At 37.3% G+C, this 22,033-nt stretch overlaps 2 protein-coding genes across 2 annotated transcripts; both read left to right on the top strand.

Moving 5' to 3' along the window:
• The first annotated feature begins 4,405 nt into the window (after window positions 1-4,405).
• On the top strand, window positions 4,406-7,841 carry LOC137402697 (uncharacterized). The gene is made up of 2 exons (XM_068089203.1): window positions 4,406-7,738; window positions 7,824-7,841. Exons 1-2 carry the CDS (start codon window positions 4,406-4,408, stop codon window positions 7,839-7,841), a joined length of 3,351 nt encoding a protein of 1,116 aa, XP_067945304.1.
• A 50-nt stretch (window positions 7,842-7,891) lies between these two features.
• Window positions 7,892-10,255, top strand: LOC137402696 (uncharacterized). Its single transcript, XM_068089202.1, has 2 exons — window positions 7,892-8,053; window positions 9,071-10,255. Exons 1-2 carry the CDS (start codon window positions 7,892-7,894, stop codon window positions 10,253-10,255), a joined length of 1,347 nt encoding a protein of 448 aa, XP_067945303.1.
• The last annotated feature ends 11,778 nt before the right edge of the window (window positions 10,256-22,033 follow it).

The raw sequence follows: 22,033 nt of genomic DNA, 5'->3' as shown, positions 1-22,033 counted from the left end.
TCCATAAGAAAACCTAAGATCTAGCAAGGTTTTAAATCAACCAATAGCTTTCATTAATTCTAACAATGCTGTTTTTTCTGTCTCTATTTTTTGAATTTTTTATTATTTGTTATATATTTTTTATTATTTGTTATATATTTTTTATTATTTGTTATATATTTGGTTTTCCTGTAAAATCAATTTAAAGTTAAAATGAACACTTTGAAATTTTATTTCTGTAATAGTTAGAATTCCACTAATAAACTTTGATCAGCAGCCTATTGCAGCAAGACAAGTTTGAAATATTATGAGCACATTGTTTCCATGTTTTTGTAGTTTTCCCACAGTCTGCAGTGTATGTACAAAATCTTTGTGTCCTTCAACAGTGTCATAAACATTGGGAATTCTGGGGTTCTCCATATTGTTTACATTTTTGCTGATTTGAATTTTTCTTGAAGGGCGAATTCCACAAGTCACCCTAAATGTTGCCAAGTTTACCATAGTAAATGCATTACATCTTTGTTATTGTTATGCACTTGAGCCGCATTGACATCAAGGAGAAATTCCTAAAATACCACAAGTAGGATACACCATGTTTTTTTATTCCCTTTCATAAATAATTTCACCACAACCATAAGCATTGAACTGAGGAGTATAGCTTTGCAAGTCTTGTTTTTGCTACTCCCGGAAGACTCAAGAGTCGGTTTTCCTGCAATTTTCTTGAAGGACGATTCCCCCCCCCCAAATGCATGTGAAAATAAATGCAGTAAAACAAACATACCCTAGGACATTTATATTCCGCTAGTATTTAGTTTTGTGAGTAGCGTACAGAGTAAAATTTCGCTGCAACTTAATTTCGCGGATCTGATGAGTGCGAAAATATAGTGATGTGAAAATAAATGCTGTAAAACAAACATAATTAGATTCCTCAGGTCCACTTCAATAGTAAAAAATTTTCAATTTGGGGCTAGTTTGTATTTGTGAACCGTGGGTGGAAATGTGTGGGTGATATCGACAATGCAACTTGATCGCTTGCTGCTAATTGTTTCTTGAACTATCAATGACGTCTAGGTCCTTGCCGCCGTGACTGATGTGGCACCAATATTTGATCTCAAGTATTTATAGCACGCGGTGGCCATGGCTCAAGGTTGTTATTGTTTTTGGTTGGTAATAAAATTCATTGCTACAATAATTATTATTTAATTTTATGACTTTCCCACCAGACTTTCATCCTCATCAGTTACAAATTCAGTGGCTAAACTAATATCATCATCTTCCTCGTTTGTCTTGGCTTTTCCACAGGCCCGTATTCCCTGGGGCGGCTGGCCGGCTGAGCCGCCCCAACTTTTTAGGAATTTTTGGCGGTTACGTATATTTAAACTCAGAGAACTCGCCATCGGATAAAATGTAAAATTTTATCCATTCCCACGCAATAATAAACTGCTTTAGATAACTCGACCTCAACGTCATTAACTCGAACAGTTATTTGCCCAACGGCTACGGGAACGGTTTTTGGTTTTTATCGCTGTAGAATATCACTTTATTCCAAGCCATAGAGATAAACGTTAACTTTTAATAGTTCTTGGGCGTCATTATTATCACGATCTGCAAAATATTTTTGTTAACGACTTTTATAAAGGTTTGCAAAAGGCCAAGTTTTACCAAACATTTGTTTGACAATGCCCCAACGAAAGAGTAAAAACCTTCGAATGAACTTAAAATAAAATCAGCCAAATCGATCTTTGTTAAAACACTAAAAAGAAAAAAGATGTCTTTTTTCTGAGCACTTCAACTGCAGTCATGTTTAGCCTATTTTAATCTGAAATCGTCCTGGCAGTCACATCACCTAAAACAAACAAATCTCAAATAATAGAAAAAATGTTTATACTTTCCGATAAAATCTTTTAAAACTTCACATGAGATGCCCAGTTGAGGCCCTACATGAAATAAACTTGTTGAGGGGGCTGATACTGCCCCTCCAAGCCCCCAGATGCTCATAACTAGTCGCCTAATATTAGCTGCCCCAATTTGCAACCAGGGAATACCGGCATGCTTTTCCAAAAGAACTTGTTATCTCAATTTGCTTTGCCACGCTGCTCAGTCGGCGTATTAACTATAATGAGTTTAGCAAAAATTGCTCAATGAGCCCAACCACACACAAAGGTTACCTGCGTTTCTAATATGACGATTTTTTTGTGACTACCAATGAACAAAGCTATTTAATTTCACGTTTTCGCTCATGAAATTTTCGCAAGAGGATGACTGCGCGAAAATGCGAAAGTTAGGTGACACGAATACATAAGTGTCCTAGGGTACATCATTTGCCAAATTCTATGATAAATCCTTATTTATTTTAGACTATGTATAAATAAAAGCTTTCTTACAAAGCCAAAAAATATAACGGCTGCCTAATTTGGCTAGACAGTTTCAAGGAATTCTATTCGTTCTATTGTACTAATGTTACCGCATATACTTTGATTGGCTTACTTTTAAATTAGGTAATAACACAACATATTATGAAATATTTAATGAGATAAAAGACTTTTAAATTTTTAAGGATATGAAAAGACAACAGGTTATACGACATATGACAGACAATCTATTATAAAAACTGTTTGTTTTTAGCTTAGGTTTTCGGTTTCAAAAAGATAAACAGAAAAACAATTGACAAAATTATAGGAAAAAGCGTGCAGATTGGTTTTGAGCATTGCAAGACATCAGTCATGGAAATTGTAAAATAAAATTAAATCAAGAACCGGTTACCTTTGACAATATAAATAGATTTCATTCATACACATCACCAATGGCACATCACTCATCCCGAATAGATTATGAAAACATCCGCAAGCAATTAACTTCTTCATACTCATTCTGTCTGAGCCACAAAAGTCATCCACACTAGGATGTGTCAACATGTTTTAATCAAAGTCAGCAATAATAGCATTTTCTTTTCCCGCCATGCCAGTTAACGATCGAATGATAACCACCCACAGAAATTTTACCTAGGCAGTTGCTGTACAGTAGCACAATCAACAAGATGTAAAATTATAGTCTAACCTGAACAAAGCTATACAAGCCTTAATATACTCTTAATCAGGATTGTGGGAACGGAGGCAAGGTCAGTTTATCAAAGTAATACTGAATTATTATAGAATTGCAATATTTGCTTCACTATTATTGCTTTTGTTAAGATTTGCTATGTTTTAATCACTATCTGTAACTAGTAATGTGAACACACACTCATGAATTTATAATCTTTTAGATTTCACGGTGTGGTGAGATATAACGAGAATCAACTTGTCAATAAACTTCTAAACGGCTCACTACATCAGTGCATCTTAATCTAACTCTCACAATCCGGTGTTTTTAGAGTTTTCTCAAAACTCTACAGTGAAATCTGGTTTTCCGTCAAGAGTCAAACAATCAGTAAGGGAAATCCGGCATTCCGTCAAGAGACGAACTATTAGTGAACTCTCGAATCTACGGAGGAGAGGCAACTTGCTGTGCAATACAAGCGCAGACTAACCTGTACACCTAAACTAGAGGAGTGCGTAACCCGATTCACCGATCAAACCAACCTGATCAACCTGATCAACCCAACCTGTAAACTGTTAACCTGTTGTGCTGTACATGCACAAATAACCTGAACTTTGATCAAGCAAGTCTGATCAAATTAACCTGAAGAAACTGTTAACCTGTTGTGCTGTACATGCACAAATAACCTGAACTTTGATCAAGCAAGTCTGATCAAATTAACCTGAAGAAACTGTAAACCTGTTGTGCCATACGCATACGCTGAACTAACCCGAACATTATACGAATCATCATAGCATAGTGCTACAACTAGTAACAGACATAGTCGCGCACGCATAATCAAACCACACCACATAATAACCTCCGTTACCACACCTCACGAGGAAATCAGCTAGATAGCAGCAGCTATAAATAGTACAGCGGACGGAGGAACCCAGCCAGCTCATCAACCACAAGGACAAGCCAGCAGAAGGGAATGAATGAAGCAATCCAGCAGCAGTCTACTCAAGCAGCTAAGTAAACAAGAAACAGTGAACATTTGACACACGTGTATAACTAATTCATAGCATAGTGCAACGAATTCAACTGTCAATATAGGCACTCATTTCTTTCTACGCTAGATAACCTGTGTAATTGCTTTAATTTGTCTGTCATATTGCAATTACTAACAATTCTCGATATCAACATTATTCTTTTCATTTATAGTTTTTATAAGAGCGTAAATATTTGTGCATGTGAGTTTTAAAATTGCCTCATATTGTAAATCATTCGAAAGTTAACTGGCAACCACCCCTGCGTGTAAGCTGAACACATTTGATTGTTGACAAATCCTACGGCATAAACAAGCGTGAAAGATAAACATTGCTAAAATAGGTATCTATACGGTCTTAAAATGTCTAGTCCAGTAAATGATTTGAGTGATAATGCCATTGCTGATCTGTCGAGCCATGAAACAGAGGCTATTGCAGAACTTGAACAACAAATTAATGCTGAAAATTCTGAACCCGTTCTTGATAAACCCACCAATAATAGTAGTAGCACTGTAGTGACAGAATCTGTTGTTGATAACCCTACTAACAACTCCACAGCTATGGCTGCAGAAAATATGACGCGTAAGCGAGAGCGCAGAAATGTTGGTTCAGGTCTTAAGGCTACGGAAAGCCATATTTACCAGTTAAGTACTAAGCTCACAAAACTGGTTAGTTCTGCATACAGACTTATCAAGGTCTCTCAACAGAAGTTGTCTCAAGAGATTTCTCTCGACTTGCTTTATGACATTCACGATGCATTGGGTGACCAGGCTAAGGAAATTCTTGGCACATACCAGGAGCTGCTGACACTCCATGAAAATGATGAAGGCAAGCTTCCCAAATCCCTTCAAACCACGTACACCCAGGTGCTCGCTCAAATGAAGTTTTTTAGAGACAGCATAGATAAAGATATTGATGCACTCGAAGAACAAGAAGAAGAAAGGCAGGCCGAGATGATGAGAAACCTAAACGAAGAAATTAACCAAAACGCAAGACTATTTCAAGAACTAACAGATGAGAGTAATCAAAGAAGAATGTATGGACACGAACTACCAGCTGCATCACCAAATGCAGAAGAACAAAGCTCAGAACAGCAACACTCCGAAGGTAGTGTACACAACCAGGAAGCAGCTGAAGATCACTCAGAACAACATCAAGAAAATGCTTTGCAGTTTCAGCCGACTCCACAAAGTGAGCCTGATCTCCGCCCTCAACAGGCAATACAACAATCCAGCGAAAGACTGCATCAAAGAGAAATTAAAGCTCCTAGTCCTAGCACAAGCACAAACAACCGGACAGATCCAATGGACAAACTAGCTGATGTTTTAGCATCTGCCATACGAAAACGAAGCATTGAGCCAGATGTATTCAAAGGAGACCTATTACAGTTCAAGGACTGGGAAGTAGATTTCGACATGTACCTACGTAACGAGAGAATTGATGGAGTAGAACGACTTCGTTACCTCAAGAAGTTTACAGGTGGCGAGGCTAAGAAAGCTATCGAAGGACATTTCATGTCAAACACAGAACATGCGTATGCTGCAGCGCGACAACTTTTGAAAGAAAGATATGGAAACGAGCACATCTTAGCGAGGAGTTTTAGAGACCAGCTTTCCAAGTGGCCGAGTGTATCCGATGATGGAAAAACTTTACTAGAATTTAGTGACTTCTTAGGCCACTTGCTGAGTGCCCAGAGTTCAGTCCATTCCTTGAGAGTGTTGGATGATTACAGCGAAAATGAAAAGATGTGCAGAAAACTACCAGTACGCCTAAAGTGGAAGTGGGCAAGAATAGTAGCCAAAACTGAAGAAAGCTATTACCGCTACCCAACCTTTAAGGAGTTCTGCAGCTTCGTAAAAGAAGAAGCAAAGATAGGACAACTTCCACTAGCAAGAGGATTCAACTCCAAAACAAAACTACCAGATAAGCGACTGAAAGGACCTGGTCAATCTAGGAATACATTCTCAACAGCTATCGATAAAGGATGCGTTCATTGCAAGTTAGATAACCATCAGGTTAGCGAATGCCGTAAACTGCAGAGACTTCCCAAGGCAGAAAAGAGTTCAACCATCAGACAGCTCAGCCTCTGTTTCAAATGCGTTCGTCCAGGACACCTTTACAAAGAGTGTGCAACCAAGCTGAAATGCAGCGTCTGTGGAAAAAGTCATGCTACAGTCCACCACGACCCGAACTTCAAACCTAGAAAAGAAATTACTCAAACTCAACCAAATCCACCAGCCACAACTAACAGCGGTACTCAGAGAGTACAAGTACTACCGAACGAAACAAACCCGAAGAGTGAACCACCCGGCAACACCACAAAAACCGTGTTGGCTACAACTACAACTAATGGACTCACAACTATGGCCATACCAGTTAAGATGTCGGTACCGTCTGGAAAATCAATGTTAGTCTACGCACTATTAGACAACATGTCGGATGCCTGCTACGCATCCCCTCAAGTTCTAAAGAGGTTAGAAGCAAAGGTAAGTGTTATAGAGCCCAATGTTACTATCCACACAATGAATGGACAACAGACATCAGATATAGAGAGATACGACAATCTCCACCTAACAGGTTTTATGAATGACAGTTCAGCTACCATAAACGCCTACAAAAGAAACATCCAGTGTGACAAGAGTCAATTACCATCACCCGAGCAGGCCAAACGATTTCGACACATGTCCGATATAGCCAAACATATGCCACCATTGTTAGACATACCAATTGGGCTGCTGATTGGAATGAATTACACCGAGGTCATTCAGCCACTGGAAACTCGTACGAGCACCAAAGGTGAGCCTTTTGCAGTGAAAACATTATTCGGTTGGACCATGTGTGGGGGACGTGAGCCGATACTGCCAGTAAACCGGAAAGCATACATGACTTCAGCAGGCAAGGAAATCATGGACCTACTGGAGCAAGATTTCAAGGATGCCGAATCAGATGACAAACTTTCGCAACAAGACATTCGGTTCCTGAAAATCATGGAACAGAGAACGGAGGTAGACAGAAGTGGCAACTACATAATGCCTTTACCCTTCACTGCACCTCCAACATTACCCAACAACCGAGCTCAAGCTGAGCAACGCTTCAAAGGACTCCTGAAGAAATTCAACGCTGATGCAAGCTACCAAGGTGAATACAACAATTTTATGCAGGATCTGATTGACTCAGGACACGCGGAAGAAGCACCAAGCACAACAGAATCAGGTAAAGTATGGTTCCTACCACACTTTGGCGTGAGACACAAAAGAAAAGGTAAGTTGAGAGTGGTATTTGATGCAAGCGCAAAGTTTAAGGGAGTAGCTCTAAATGATGAGCTGTTAAGCGGGCCTGACAATCTTAATTCCTTGCTTGGAATCTTGCTACGCTTTCGGAGAGAACCTGTAGCGATCACGTGCGATATCCAGCAAATGTTTCTCAACTTCATTGTTGATAGGCCTGACCGAGACTTTCTCAGATTCCTATGGACTGGCAAGAATGGAAAGATCAAGGACTACCGGATGACCAAACATCTGTTTGGTGCCGCGAGCTCCCCCGGTGTAGCAACATACGGATTGCGCCGAATAGCTGACGACTACAAAGAGGAACACCAACATGCTGCAAAGTTCTTAAAAGAGGAGTTCTACGTAGACGATGGCGTAACCAGTGTGAGCACTGAGGAACAAGCCATTGATCTAATCACTAATGCAGTTAAGATCTGCACCAAAGCAAATATCAGACTACACAAGTTCAACTCCAACAGGAAAACTGTACTTTTGGCTATACCTGAATCAGAAAGGAGCGAGCAAATAAAAAACATCAACATCTTCGAAGAACAGCTTCCTAACGAAAGAACCCTCGGGATGGAATGGAATTTAGAGTCCGACTCCTTCCACTTTTCAGCCCCAGAAACCAACAACGCTATGATCACGAAGAGAAACGTGCTTTCCAAAATTGCACAAATCTATGACCCGATGGGCCTGATATCACCACTCATTTTAAAAGGCAAACTCATCCTACAAAGAGTCACAGCTGCAGACTTGGAATGGGATCAGTTGCTAGAACCTGGCGACATGAGAGAGTGGAGAGACTGGCTAGATGACATAGGAAAACTAGCCAACTTCAGCATCAAGCGCTGTCTGAAACCTCCGGGAAACATTAAAACAATCCAGTTACACCATTTCAGTGATGCGAGCAGTCAAGGTTACGGTGCCTGCTCATACCTGCGGTACACGACTGCAGAAGGAGAAATTGTGTGCCACCTCATCATGTCAAAGTCGAGAGTGGCTCCCTTAAAGAAAGTGACTACAATCCCTCGACTCGAGTTACAAGGAGCGGTTACGGCCTGCAGGCTAGCCAACCTGCTGAGAAAGGAGCTTAAGCTACCAATAGATAAAGAATTCTATTGGACAGACTCGACCATAACTCTAGGTTACATCCATAATGAAGCCAAACGGTTTCACGTGTATGTGGCTAATAGAGTCGCAGAGATCAGAAATTCGTCAGACGCAAGTCAGTGGAAAAAGGTATCCACGAAGGATAACCCTGCAGATCTCACATCGAGAGGCTGTATGGCAGAGCAAGTACAAATGGAAACATGGCTCACAGGTCCCGCCTTCCTCAAACAGAATGACATCAACAAGTACATAAGAGAACACACGGTGAACACCTCACTTCAAGCAGACGATCCTGAAATCCGAAGTATCACTTCTCTAGTAACAACTAAAACAACCACCCTGGCAAGCAAATTCACCAAGTTTAGCAGGTGGACGACTCTTATCAAAAGCCTAGCATTGCTCAAGAAAGTGATCACCGAATACAAGAATAGGAAAGCAGAAGCCAAAACCACAAGAATATGGCGAAAACCGTCAATCAGCCCAGATGATCTTTTAAATGCAGAAAACTTCATAATTGGAGTAGTACAACAGGAAGCGTATCCTAGCATGGTGGGAGAAGAGTCCTTGAAAAATCTTAACCCCCAAATAGATGACAAGAACATACTCCGTGTTGGTGGGAGAACAATCTCAAACATCTGGAACAAGCCGATCATAATCCCAAAGCATAGCCATCTCAGTACCTTGATAACAAGACACTACCACGAAAAGGTTTATCATATGGGGTTCCGCAGCACCTTAGGAGCTGTGAGAGGAAATGGATACTGGCTGATCAACGGACCAGCCAATGTGAAGAGTGTTCTTAACAACTGTGTGGGATGTAAGCGCCTTCGAGGCAAGCTTGCCATGCAGTACATGGGAAATGTACCAAACGAACGGCTAGAGAGGGCTGCGCCTTTCACTCATATCGGGGCAGATGTCTTCGGACCATTCTACATAAAAGAGAGAAGAAGCGAAGTGAAACGCTGGGGGCTGTTGATAACCTGTTTCTACACCAGAGCAGTCCACATAGAACTGCTAGAGGAAATGACAACAGATTGTCTCATTCAGGCGATGAGATGCTTCATGGCTCTGCGAGGACCAATTCAGTCCATGACTGTTGACAACGGCACCAACTTCGTTGGTATGCGAAATGAACTGGCCAAAGAATCATGCGTGAACAACTCACAAATGAAAGGATATTTGGAACAGAACAGAATTGAGTTTCACTTCAACACACCCACTGCTAGCCACCAAGGTGGGGTAACGGAACGCATGATAAGAACAGCTAGAGACATCCTCAATGGTATGAGAATGCAATTCAAAATGGTAGATGCGAAAACACTGCGCACTGCATTTTATGAAGTTACAAACATCATCAACAGCCGGCCATTAACAGGTACCAAAATCACTGATGCTAATGATCCTGTTGTGACTCCCAACCTGCTCCTGAATGGCAAGGTTACCCCCTTAGTTGCCCCCCCGCCAGGAACATTCGAGTCTGACGATGTTTACGGTAGGAGAAGATGGAAGCACTCCCAAGTGATTGCCAACGAGTTCTGGAGGACATGGAAAAATGAATACTTGAACATGATAATGAAAAGGCAAAAATGGACTCAGAAGAAGGAAAACATGTCAGTCGATGACATAGTAATGATTCAGGATGATAACATGGCAAGATGTGATTGGAGAATTGGACGTGTATCAAATGCAGTAGCGGGTAAGGATGGTCTTGTGCGAACAGTTGAGGTAACCTTGGGGAACAGACTCATTGACCGAAATGGCAGGCCTATACAGCAGGCAACAGTGCTGAATCGACCGATCACAAAAGTGGTTGTAGTTTTGAAAGCCTAGATTGACGTTGGTTAGTTATCTTTATGTTATCCATGTAGTAGTAGTAGTAACACTTGAGTTAGTTATTATGTTATCCAAGTAAGTAGTAATAGTATGCTATAACGCATAAGAGCAAAAGAGCCTATTGTTGTTGCAGTCAAGTAAAACCAATAATAAATTTAACAAATAAATTTGGTGGGAGTGTAAAATAAAATTAAATCAAGAACCGGTTACCTTTGACAATATAAATAGATTTCATTCATACACATCACCAATGGCACATCACTCATCCCGAATAGATTATGAAAACATCCGCAAGCAATTAACTTCTTCATACTCATTCTGTCTGAGCCACAAAAGTCATCCACACTAGGATGTGTCAACATGTTTTAATCAAAGTCAGCAATAATAGCATTTTCTTTTCCCGCCATGCCAGTTAACGATCGAATGATAACCACCCACAGAAATTTTACCTAGGCAGTTGCTGTACAGTAGCACAATCAACAAGATGTAAAATTATAGTCTAACCTGAACAAAGCTATACAAGCCTTAATATACTCTTAATCAGGATTGTGGGAACGGAGGCAAGGTCAGTTTATCAAAGTAATACTGAATTATTATAGAATTGCAATATTTGCTTCACTATTATTGCTTTTGTTAAGATTTGCTATGTTTTAATCACTATCTGTAACTAGTAATGTGAACACACACTCATGAATTTATAATCTTTTAGATTTCACGGTGTGGTGAGATATAACGAGAATCAACTTGTCAATAAACTTCTAAACGGCTCACTACATCAGTGCATCTTAATCTAACTCTCACAATCCGGTGTTTTTAGAGTTTTCTCAAAACTCTACAGAAATAAAAGAAAAAGGTCAAAAGGTCAAGCTTTTAAAAATAAAGTTACACAAGATTTTAATATATTTTATTAGAATGTGTAGTCATTTGTTTATCATTTGAGATCGTTTTTGAAGCTTGAGGTGATTTGACTGCCAGGATGTTTTGGGATTATAATCAACAAAACACCATTACAATTAAAATGCTCAGCTTAATCTTGAGCTTTTTGATTCGAAACTTTTTTTTAAATTCACTGAGCGAATTGACTAGCCCGTGTACACTCAATTATCTTAAGCTAATTTTCACCCGGATTTTGTTGTTATAAACCATTTGATGTTAAATCTTTAGCAAGAGACACACCACACCGTCTATTGCAGCCAGCCCATTCATGTTATTATACCAGCAGAAATAAATAAAAAATCATTGTATTTAAGTACGTATTCGTAAAGCTTGTGAATGAAATACCATAAAAACGGTGATTAAAATTTTGGTCTTTCAGGAGAACGATTTTTATAAAAGCGACCAATCAGTAAAAGATTGATAATGACAGGAAAGGAAATGGACTTTATGTAAAATTTATGAAGTAAATTAGATTTTAAAAGCTGAATTATTTGACTAACGGAAAACATATAAGCAACACTTTTGGTGTAAATTTTATGCTGTATAGTTCATTTTAATATTTTGCACACATGAAAGCTTGTCAAAAGCTTTTTAAAGAAGCATTTCAAAATAAAAGTTTTATTAATGATGTAATGAAGCAAAAGAACATATCAGATTATTAATAGTTGACAAAAGTTTCCTAATATATGATATAAATATAATATATAAATAATAATATATAAATATAATAATTTTTTCTCCATTTATTTGAGCAGCAATCATTGACTGATCACAAAAGCTTTGTACATACGTACTTGTAGCAGAGAAATTTTGTGCATTACCCCAAATTTGGTTGATTCTACATTTGTGTAAAATAGTTTAAAATTTTGCATAAACTATTCCCAAAATATTTGTATGTATCTTTCCACACATATGACAAACATCGTCTTCTACTTCGTGACTCCAAAATACTACATAGGCTACACCATCATATGTTTCAATTTAATAACTTTCTGTTACTGCAACCTTCAGATTGTTATGCTGATTCTTGAGCAATGCTAATAGATTACCAAATTGTGAAATACTTTTTCTCAACTCACACAATATTTCGTGGTTTCTGTCTTTTCTTTTTTTCCTGGGAGCATGTAACAACGGACAACATTTTGTTGATGATTACTAATGCCAATAAAATGTTATACATACGTACATACGTACATACGTACATACGTACATACGTACATACGTACATACGTACATATGTACATATGTACATGCATACGTACATGCATATGTACATAAGTATGTACATATGTGTACGTGTGTACGTATTTTGTGTGAGTTGAGAAAAAGTGTTTCACAAGTTGTTAATCTAATAGCTATATGTATGTGCATACATATGTACATAAGTATGTACATATATACGTACACACGTTCATACATATGTACGTATATATGTACATACATACGCACGTACATACGTACATAAATACATATGTACATAAATACATACGTACATTTATACGTACATACATATGTACATACGTAAACACATACATACGTACATACGTACACACATACATATGTACATACGTACACACATACATACGTACACACGTACATACGGACACACATGCATACATACGTACATTTGTGCACACGTACATACGTACATATGTACACATGTACTTACATATGTACATACATATGTATCTATGTACGTATGTATGTACGTACATGCGTACATACATACTTTGGTGTTGATTTTTAAACATCAAAGTATGTAGGCTTATGCATACGTATAACCTTTGTCGCATAAAGAGTTTGATGCATAAAAAAGCCATGCGATTAAAGCCATATTGACAGAGAATGCAAATCTGCCTTCAAAAAACTTCTTTCTTCTATTGTCTCACTTCATCTCTCAACAGTAAAAAAGGTTTGGCTATTATAAAGCTACGATACTTCAAACTTCTGCTCATGTTATGCATGGGAAGCTATTCATGTTGTGAAAAATCTGTATTTCCTACAAATTAGAAATTCTAGCAAAGCAGGAGTAACAAATTTACCAGGAACTGCATAGGATAGTGGGCCATGCATCATACTCGCTGGCCAAAGTATTTGCAAGTCCTTTAGAATGCCAAAAAGTGGCTTTATAATAACAAGCATTTTTGCCACAGTGTCATGCCATACGTGAATGAAATTCCTTGTGCTATTGGTAAAGGACGTGACACAGTCCTCATGTCCTTATGTTTGTTTAGTTTTTGGCAACTAACTCTTTGATGATCTGTTTTGAGATCATAAAGGACTCAAACAGTCAGATTTGAAGGAGTCATTATCATTCAACAGTTTAACCTTTGAGTGACCTTGAAAATAAAAATCTGATTGCTACAATTTTGTCTATATGACAAGAGAAACTGAAGTAATGCAGATATGTATTAAGAATGGTTAGTACATAGGCCTATTGTATTTATACAAAAGTAATGGGTTATAACGCTTTCTTTGTTGAATCATCTTTCAAAACTAGGAAACTTTAAAAAAATAAGTAATGCAGTAATATTTTTGTGAAACTGAAATAAAAGTTAGTTTGTGAACGATAATAAACTAGTTATTACCATTGTAATAGTTGATACCGGCTAATTCTTCTAAGTTATATAGCGTGATAAGTCTCCATTCTGTTGGTCTCTTTGCAATTATAGACATGATAATCACGCTTGCGATCGATCTGAGCATTTTAACCGCGATCAAATGTTGTCGATGTTACGCTTAAAAACCCTGGCAGTCACACCACCTTAAACATAAAAAACAATCGCAAATGATCAAAAAAGCCTATATTTTCTGATCAAATCAACTAAAGTTTTATCTAACCTTATCTTTAAACAGACTTTCCTTTATAATCCAAAAAAGTTAAATCTTTACTATTTTAGGAGCAGTTTTTGTCCGTTCATTTATTTAAAACCACCCTAAGAGCTTTAGGAAAAAAAATTGTTTCACCAGAATCGAACTCAAATACTCCCATTTACAGGCCAGTACCTTAACCACTACATTACTCAGCCACCTTGCCACTACATGAATTAACTATGCCCATACTGATTACTCATTACAATCTCTCACAATGCACAGGACTGCCAAGCGTACTAGTTATTATTTATTCTTCAACGTTCCACTGATTACTTATTACTGATTACTCATTACGATCTCTCACGATGCAATGGACTGCTAAGTGTGCTAGTGGAAATAATTTTGTGTATATGCCAATCTAGCTATAAACTAGTAGAGGTGGCCAGGTGTTATGTTGAAAGTCATCAGTTACATCCTGTGTGATGCTAGCTTTTCCCAAACTTCCTCTTCGGCTTCGGCAGAAGGACGGAAGGAATGACGAACATCAGACGAATGGAAGGACAGACATGACTCTTATTGTAGAAAAGCTCATCTTATAGGTTTAAAGAGAACTAATTTACAACAGTGAAAATATAACCCACTATAAGTTGATGAGTCTGGAGAAAAATAGCAAAACTGCCAACAAATGGAAAAAGCATTATTTCTACTTTTAGGGAGCTAGAAACTACAGGGATGACTTGTAAGAGCATTCCAAAGGTTAAATGAGATAGAGCCAATGAGATAAAGCATTCAATAAATAACAACTAAGATAATGTAGAAGTCAAAATAAAATGAAACAATCTTTCCAACTGCCATTGATGAGATGAAAGATCGAACAAAGATCCTAACCTTGGAATGGCAGTATTATTAATTTCAATTTTTACAACTTAGATTTAAAGTTGATCAGCTTTTAACTAAATTACTTGCATTTGTCATTTAAAATCAGCTTCTTTACAATCCTTTTGGCTTGTTAAAGATCGACGTGCAACAAAATTCACATTACAGTTATTTGGTATCTAAAGGTTCACCATGTCTTACTCTGCTGTGTTGTAGGTGCAAAATATGTGGGAATGTGATTGCAAGCTCTTAAAAGATCAAAAACGAAAAGCCGCCGTAGATTGAAATCTATTTATTTCTCTGACTTAGTCATTACAGTATGGTTATTGTCTTGTCACGTGATGTTCTCATGTGAATTGAAAGGCCAATAAAAAACTCAATTTAAAACTTATCGTAGCACTAGTTTATGACGAACGCTTCGGGTTTTACTGAAGACTCCATATCAAATATAGATGCTCGCTACTTTACAGTTTTGTTTCGGTTTGGTCTAATCGGCAAGTCGTAATCTGATCATGTGACCCAATACTTCGCAAATAATTTTAGCAGCGCTTTTCGATTATCACAGGTGACCAACAGGCTCATCATGATTATCAGACAATGACATGTACTCCTTCGAGATAAGGTTAAAAAATTAAATGAATTTTTACGGTAAGTTATAAGATATCACTGCTAAAAGTGACAGCATTACAATGACGATAAAACAGACGCGTAAGAACAATAGACATGGTTTTATTGAATGTGGGAAGTATATTTGTGAAAATATTTCGACGAATAAGGTTGCATGAAAGTGTAAACAGAAATCTTTTTCCACAGCTATGTCACATTTGAGCTGTTTTGGAAAGAGAATCCAAATTACGGCAGTCTCGTGTGGCTGCGATTAACTGTTCGTTTTTTAGCTTTTAATCTCTCTCGACAACTGTGAAAATATAAAAAGGTTGTAATGAGGTGTTTTTTTATTAAAATTTATAACAGGGAGCTAGCTCTCTCTGGGTTGTGAGAGCAACAGATTATTTTGGTCAGCTGAGTAAAATGACAATTCCGAAAAGAACTTATGCATGTTGGAGGCTTACTCAGGATTATTCTTGTTGAGACACTGGTAGTCACTAGGTTGAAGAACAGGCACGTCAGCTGGATCTATTTCTGGTACAGCGCAATGAGTTCCGCAGTACCAAATGATACAGAGTTCTCCAGCCTCTTGGTCACACTGACTTGGGTATATACAAAGTATCTACAAGAAAAATTACTTACTGTTGAAATAACTTTGCACTATTTTTAGCTAGTTTGAGTTACCAAAAAATTTATTGAATTTGCTCACATTTTTAATTTTGAGTATGGTATTGGAGTTTTCGTATTGTTTCATTACAAAAATCATGATTTCATTGGTAACTACAAATTGAAACACGTTTTTTTCGATTTTGTTGGCTAAAAGCAGTTAGAAATTTAGCCGAACTCATTGATTTCTTTTATTGGTACCATAAATATTTTTTTAATAATATTACTGAGCCAATTAGAAATTCAATGGTTTTACAGCAACTCATCTTAAACGAACATCTGCCAGTTTCGATAAAGAACCTCTTTGACCTTGCCAAGGATGTCTCACTGTTCTCTGCAGGAGCTACAAAATTATAAGATGTATTTAGAAGGTTGAATATAGAAGAATGAGTGTTTTCAATATATGGAATGTTGTGTACCACAAACAGGGACATATTAGTGAGCATGAACTATGAGTCTAAATAATAAATTCACATAAATCCTTGCACTCTCAAAGGATGAGTAGATTACCTAGACAAGAGTTTGACTAAGTTTAGATTACTAACAGATAGAAAATCTACTCGCCAGATTCTACAATTAACATTGCTGTAACAACCACAACCATCTGCTGAAAGTAAAGATTTCATGCTGTTCATAAAGTTAAAGTGTGTGCGTATGTCTCAGTAAAAAAATATGCTTGTATATGCGCTCAGAAAAAACTGATGCTGACTGAAAAATACATAAATAAAATAAAAATGTAAAACCATAAATATCATATTACTTGGTAAAAATGTGATTAAGATATGATATACACTTAGATCTAAAACAGTGTTCACTCTAAATTTTGTTGTAGACAGACGTTTTGAGGGTTGTTTTGTCAAAATTAAGATTGGTGTGATTTCTGATATTATTAGTCTTAAGCTTTTTATGGCTAGGCAGCAGTCATATAGTTTTTGGACAGACTGCTACACTGAAACCCCACCAAGTTTCATAGCTGATTTTATTACCTTTTGTAATAACTTCTTAGAGTCATTGGTGAGATGGGAGAAGATGGAAAGTCAGAGCATTTCCGATAAAAGATTTATAGCATGTTGTGATGAGACTAGCGTTGATACCCAGATGCCGCAGTTTACTCATAATATGTAGTCTTTTGTGAGCTTTGGATACACACTTTTCAGTATTGGCTTCAAAGTGTCTAGTTTCTGGTTCAGAACTGTGCTGAAATACATGTAGGTGAATTCTGACACCTGCTCAATAGTTGGGTTGTTTATGACTAGATTGTAAATGGCAGGATTATCCCAACAGTTACTGAAGATTAACTTTTTAGTTTTTTTAGAGTTCAGGAAAAGGTCATTGTCAGCACACCAGTTACTGAGATTATCTGCTTCATCTTGGAGGTTTGATGTTCGTGTTGCTGTAAGGAACTCCAGGACCACTGTGTCGGCCGCATATTTGATGTATTTGATGTTATCGTGCTGACATGGCATGTGTGAGACGTAGAACGAGAACATCAAGGGACTGATGATGCACCCCTCAGGTGTTCCTGTTGCTGATTTGATTATGGCTGATGTATTTGCAGAAGTCTTAACAGTTTGTGTTCGGCTGATTAGAAAGTTGTATAGCAAGTTGATTATGTTTGGATGAATGCCATGCTGGGAAACCATTTTCTTCATTAACAGCGCTGGATTGATGGTGTTAAAAGCGCTCGTGTAGTGAATAAAAAGAGCTCGCACAAAGTTTTTAGCGCTCTTATTACTTATACAAGATTTCATGCTGTTCATAAACAGGTAAATGTATAAATAGTAAGTAGTCGTTTGCTGTCACCACAAGGTAATGAATAAAAGCACAGGAGGCAAGCTTTTTATACCCAATTAACTCAATCAACCTTTTTATACTGAGTCAACTCAGTTGTCATCCAGCCAATGAAAACACTAGAATATAAACACAGACCATCTATTGCCAATTTATTATTCAGAAAAAAAAACAAAGTCAAAATTATTGTACCTTTACTTTGTATGACAACATCATGATAAACTTTCAAGCCATGCTCCTGATTATGAGATAGGCAAGGCGAAGATTATATGCAGCAAATTTTTTGCGAAAGGTAAAACTGCGGATCAGCTTTTGCCATGCTGGTAGAATAATTCTTGTTTAGAAAAATGTTATATTTTTTTAGTTTCAATTTGCTGTATTTAATCTATAATTTTACATTGAAAAACAATATTATAAAGCAGATTTTTATGGAAAATACGGCTTTTCCATTAATTAGTTTTAGTTTATTTTTTTGTAAGGGAGATGTAACCTTCTCATGTTCATTTGGCTCTCTTTCAAATTTACACTCAGGCTGTTTTACAATTTTAGAAACTTCATTTGTCTGAAGTTTACATATTTTTTTTATGACTTGGTTGGTGTTGCATAAGTAATGAGCTTTTAATGGTTCTTTCAGCACACAGCTAAATTTCTGAATGATGGGGACTTATTGGCATGTCATTTTCAAAAGATGGTATGCTTTTATCTGTTTATTTATGTTTGCAGGTATGTAAATAGAGCCACTAAATATTTAGCCAACTTCTCTCAAGGTCAACAATACTGTTTGAAGAAGACCCTATGGGAACATTTACTCAACTCTAAAATAATGAAGCAACATACAGTTGCACAAACTAACGCCAAATTCTACGAAGACAAAAATGAAAAACACTCCAAGTGTATTTGACATCTCTATGACATGTTTTGCGTGAGTGGCTATTTATAAAACATAGCTCGAACAACACGTCTCTCAAAGGTGGGCATCGGTAACATTTGAATAAAGTGTGAAAGTTTTCGGTTTGAAACTCCTAATTAAAGTGCTCTGAACTGTAGCTTGTTTGTCAGTGTATTAACTCAGCTCTTTATTTACTATCAAGATTCAATAACATTACCGTGCAGTACTCAAGCGAATTTGCAACTGACTGCCCAGTTATTCATCAGCACTAACAATATGGATAGAATGTGTGGTTACAGCAGAAAGGCATAAAACTTAGAACGGACATAAGACATAAAGCAGCATCTGTGGTTACATAACGATGGCTATTCCTAACCAATATGCACTTGCAATCTCAGGGCATCTCCCACTAAATATTCACATCACATGAACTTTAATTTTAGCGAAATCACTAAAAATGACATGCTTTTAAGAACTATGACCATTTCTAACTAGAGCCTTTATTCTAAAATTTATAATATCAGCTCATTTGTACTTTATAAAAAAAACATATGTTGATATTGCCCATGAACACATTTATACAAGCTCTAAAACAGCATTAAGGGTTGACTTGTAATAAAATTCACATTTCAGTTATTTGGCATCAAAAGATTCACCATGTCTTACTCTGCTGTGTTGTAGGTTCAACATATGTGGAAATGTGATTACAAGCTCTTAAAAGCTAAAAAGCGAACAGTTAATCGCAGCCATCACGAAAACGGCCGTAGGTTAGAGACCTTTTCAAAGCGGCTCAAATGTGACGTAATTGAACACGATGCTCTTCCGTTTACACTTTCATGCAACCTCATTCGACGAAATATTTTCACAAATATACTTCACGCATTCAATAAAACTATGTCTATTGTCCTTACACGTATATTTCATTATTATTGTAATACTGTCACTTTGATCACTGATATTTCAAAACCTAGTCTGAAATCCAGTTTAATTTTTTAACCTTAGCTTGAGGGGGTGCATAACATCTTCTGATAAACACGAGGAGCCTGCTGAAGAGATATAAGTGCATGATTAGATTATGACTAAATGATTAGACCAAACTTAATCAAAACTGTAAAGTAGCAAGCATCTAATATTTGGTATGGGTTTCTAGTAGAACCCAATGTGTTTGTCATAAACTAGTGCTACGAGAAGTGTTATATTGAGCTTTTTATTGGCCTTTCATTTCACGTGATAACATCACATGTCAAAACAATAACCACATCCAATTGAATAGCCATCAAAATAAAGGGATTCCAGTTTACGGTCATTTTTTAAAATGTTCGTTTTTGAGTTTTTAAGACCTTGTAATCAGAGTTCTACATATTTTGAACCTACAACAGAGCAGAGTAAGACATGGTGAACATTGGATCTACATTATCTGCCTAATGACGCAAATAATTTCTGCAGCATTTCTCGACCATCACAGGTGACCAACAGGCTCCTCATGTTTATCAGAAGATGATATGCACCCTTTCGAGCTAAGGTTAAAAAATTAAACTGATTTTTAGGCTAAGTTTTGAGATATTAATGCTCAAAGTGACAGCATTACAATGATAATTAAATGGACACGTAAGGACAATAGACATGGTTTTATTGAATGCGTGAAGTATATTTGTGAAATTATGTCGACGAATGAGGTTGCATGAAAGTGTAAACAGAAGCACATCGTGTTCAACTATGTCCCATTTGAGCCGTTTTTGAGAGGGATTCCAACCTACGGAGTTTCCGTGATGGCTGTGACTAACTGTTAGTTTTTGAGTTTTTAAGAGCTTGTAATCACATTTTCACATATTTTGAACCTACAACACAGCAGAATAAGACATGGTAAACCTTTTTGATACAAAAAGACTGTAATGTAAATTTTGTTGCACTTTTGCAATTTTGTTGTCAACCTTTAAGACTACTGAAATTTAATACAATCCAAATGGACTTGTACTACTTTAACAACATTATTATGTTTCCTTGATACGCCATATCAGTAGCATTCAAAACCTATAAAATGTTTTTGCACATTGGATATGAGTTCTACCTGATTCAGATGTGCATCCTCACATATAGAAAGCCTTGTAATGTAAAATCAATAGGTAAAAATAATTACTTCAGTTTTGAAATTTCTTTCTAGCCGGGATGTAGATTCCTAAAAATGATTAGGACGACTACAGAGAGAGAGAGAGAGAGAGAGAGAGAGAGAGAGAGAAGAGAGAGAGAGAGAGAGAGAGAGAGAGAGAGAGAGAGAGAGAGAGAGAGAGAGAGAGAGAGAGAGAGAGAGAGAGAGAGAGAGAGGAAGAGAGACAGAGGGTGAGAGCAGTGGAGAAGGAGAGAGAGACAGGTAGAAAAAGAGAGCGAGTAAACAGGGGATATCTCTAATGCCCCAAAAGTATAAAAAGCAAGTCTTGAACAAACACTTCTGATGCATTTTGGACTATCTTACAGGCAATTGAGCTCCAGTAAGTTGTGCGAGTATTAAATCTAACTATATCAAAGTATATTCCAGTTTACCCAATATACCTAAAGTAACTTATCAATGTTGTTATGAAGTGTTAATAAGATGTTACAACACTGAGCTGACTCAATTGGTGAGAGCTAACATGATATTTATAAATTTAGATATTCGAATTACATTGAATATCGATAGTACTCTGCTACACCCAGATATACAGTAGGCATATGTGGCAGTGGCATGTAGTACATGCAGTACAGCAGTGCCATGCAGTACCCATTGATGCTGTGACATAACTGTGAGGTGTACTGAATGCTAGCAGTAGTGACCTTGGAAATTGGGAACAGCTTTCATTCACTACTTCCCCTGCTTCAATGAGTCTATATATTCTTTATGAGTTATCACAAACACCAGGAGTGGTTGAGGTATTGTCTCTCCTAGCAGTTAGCCAAGATAATGGTTACATGGTTAATTGTGATTGGTTACATATTAAACGATCGTGTAGACAGTGGTTAAAGTTTCTGGCAGGGGTATCAAGTTTAATTGCACTACTGGTTCCTATGGCCTAAATCTACATTGATTTAATTACAAAATAAAGAGAAAGCCAGTCTCCATACTTTCACCTGCGTCATGGATCTCACTCCATGCCAAACTGCAAAGGTTATGTAATCACCAAATGTTCTTGTCTTGTCCCCTTCATCATTGTGTGGTGACTAAA

Source organism: Watersipora subatra, chromosome 8 (genome assembly GCF_963576615.1).
Source record: "Watersipora subatra chromosome 8, tzWatSuba1.1, whole genome shotgun sequence".
In the NCBI taxonomy this organism is placed as follows: Eukaryota; Metazoa; Bryozoa; class Gymnolaemata; order Cheilostomatida; family Watersiporidae; genus Watersipora; species Watersipora subatra.
This window is presented reverse-complemented; position numbering and strand designations above follow the sequence as displayed.

Bases quoted from the DNA above. Each gene is read 5' to 3' on its own strand.
- LOC137402697 (XM_068089203.1), top strand. From the start codon at position 4,406: ATGTCTAGTCCAGTAAATGATTTGAGTGATAATGCCATTGCTGATCTG.
- LOC137402696 (XM_068089202.1), top strand. From the start codon at position 7,892: ATGGAATGGAATTTAGAGTCCGACTCCTTCCACTTTTCAGCCCCAGAA. The intron at 8,054-9,070 runs GTCACAGCTGCA...ATCTGGAACAAG, and splicing joins GCAAACTCATCCTACAAAGA to CCGATCATAATCCCAAAGCA.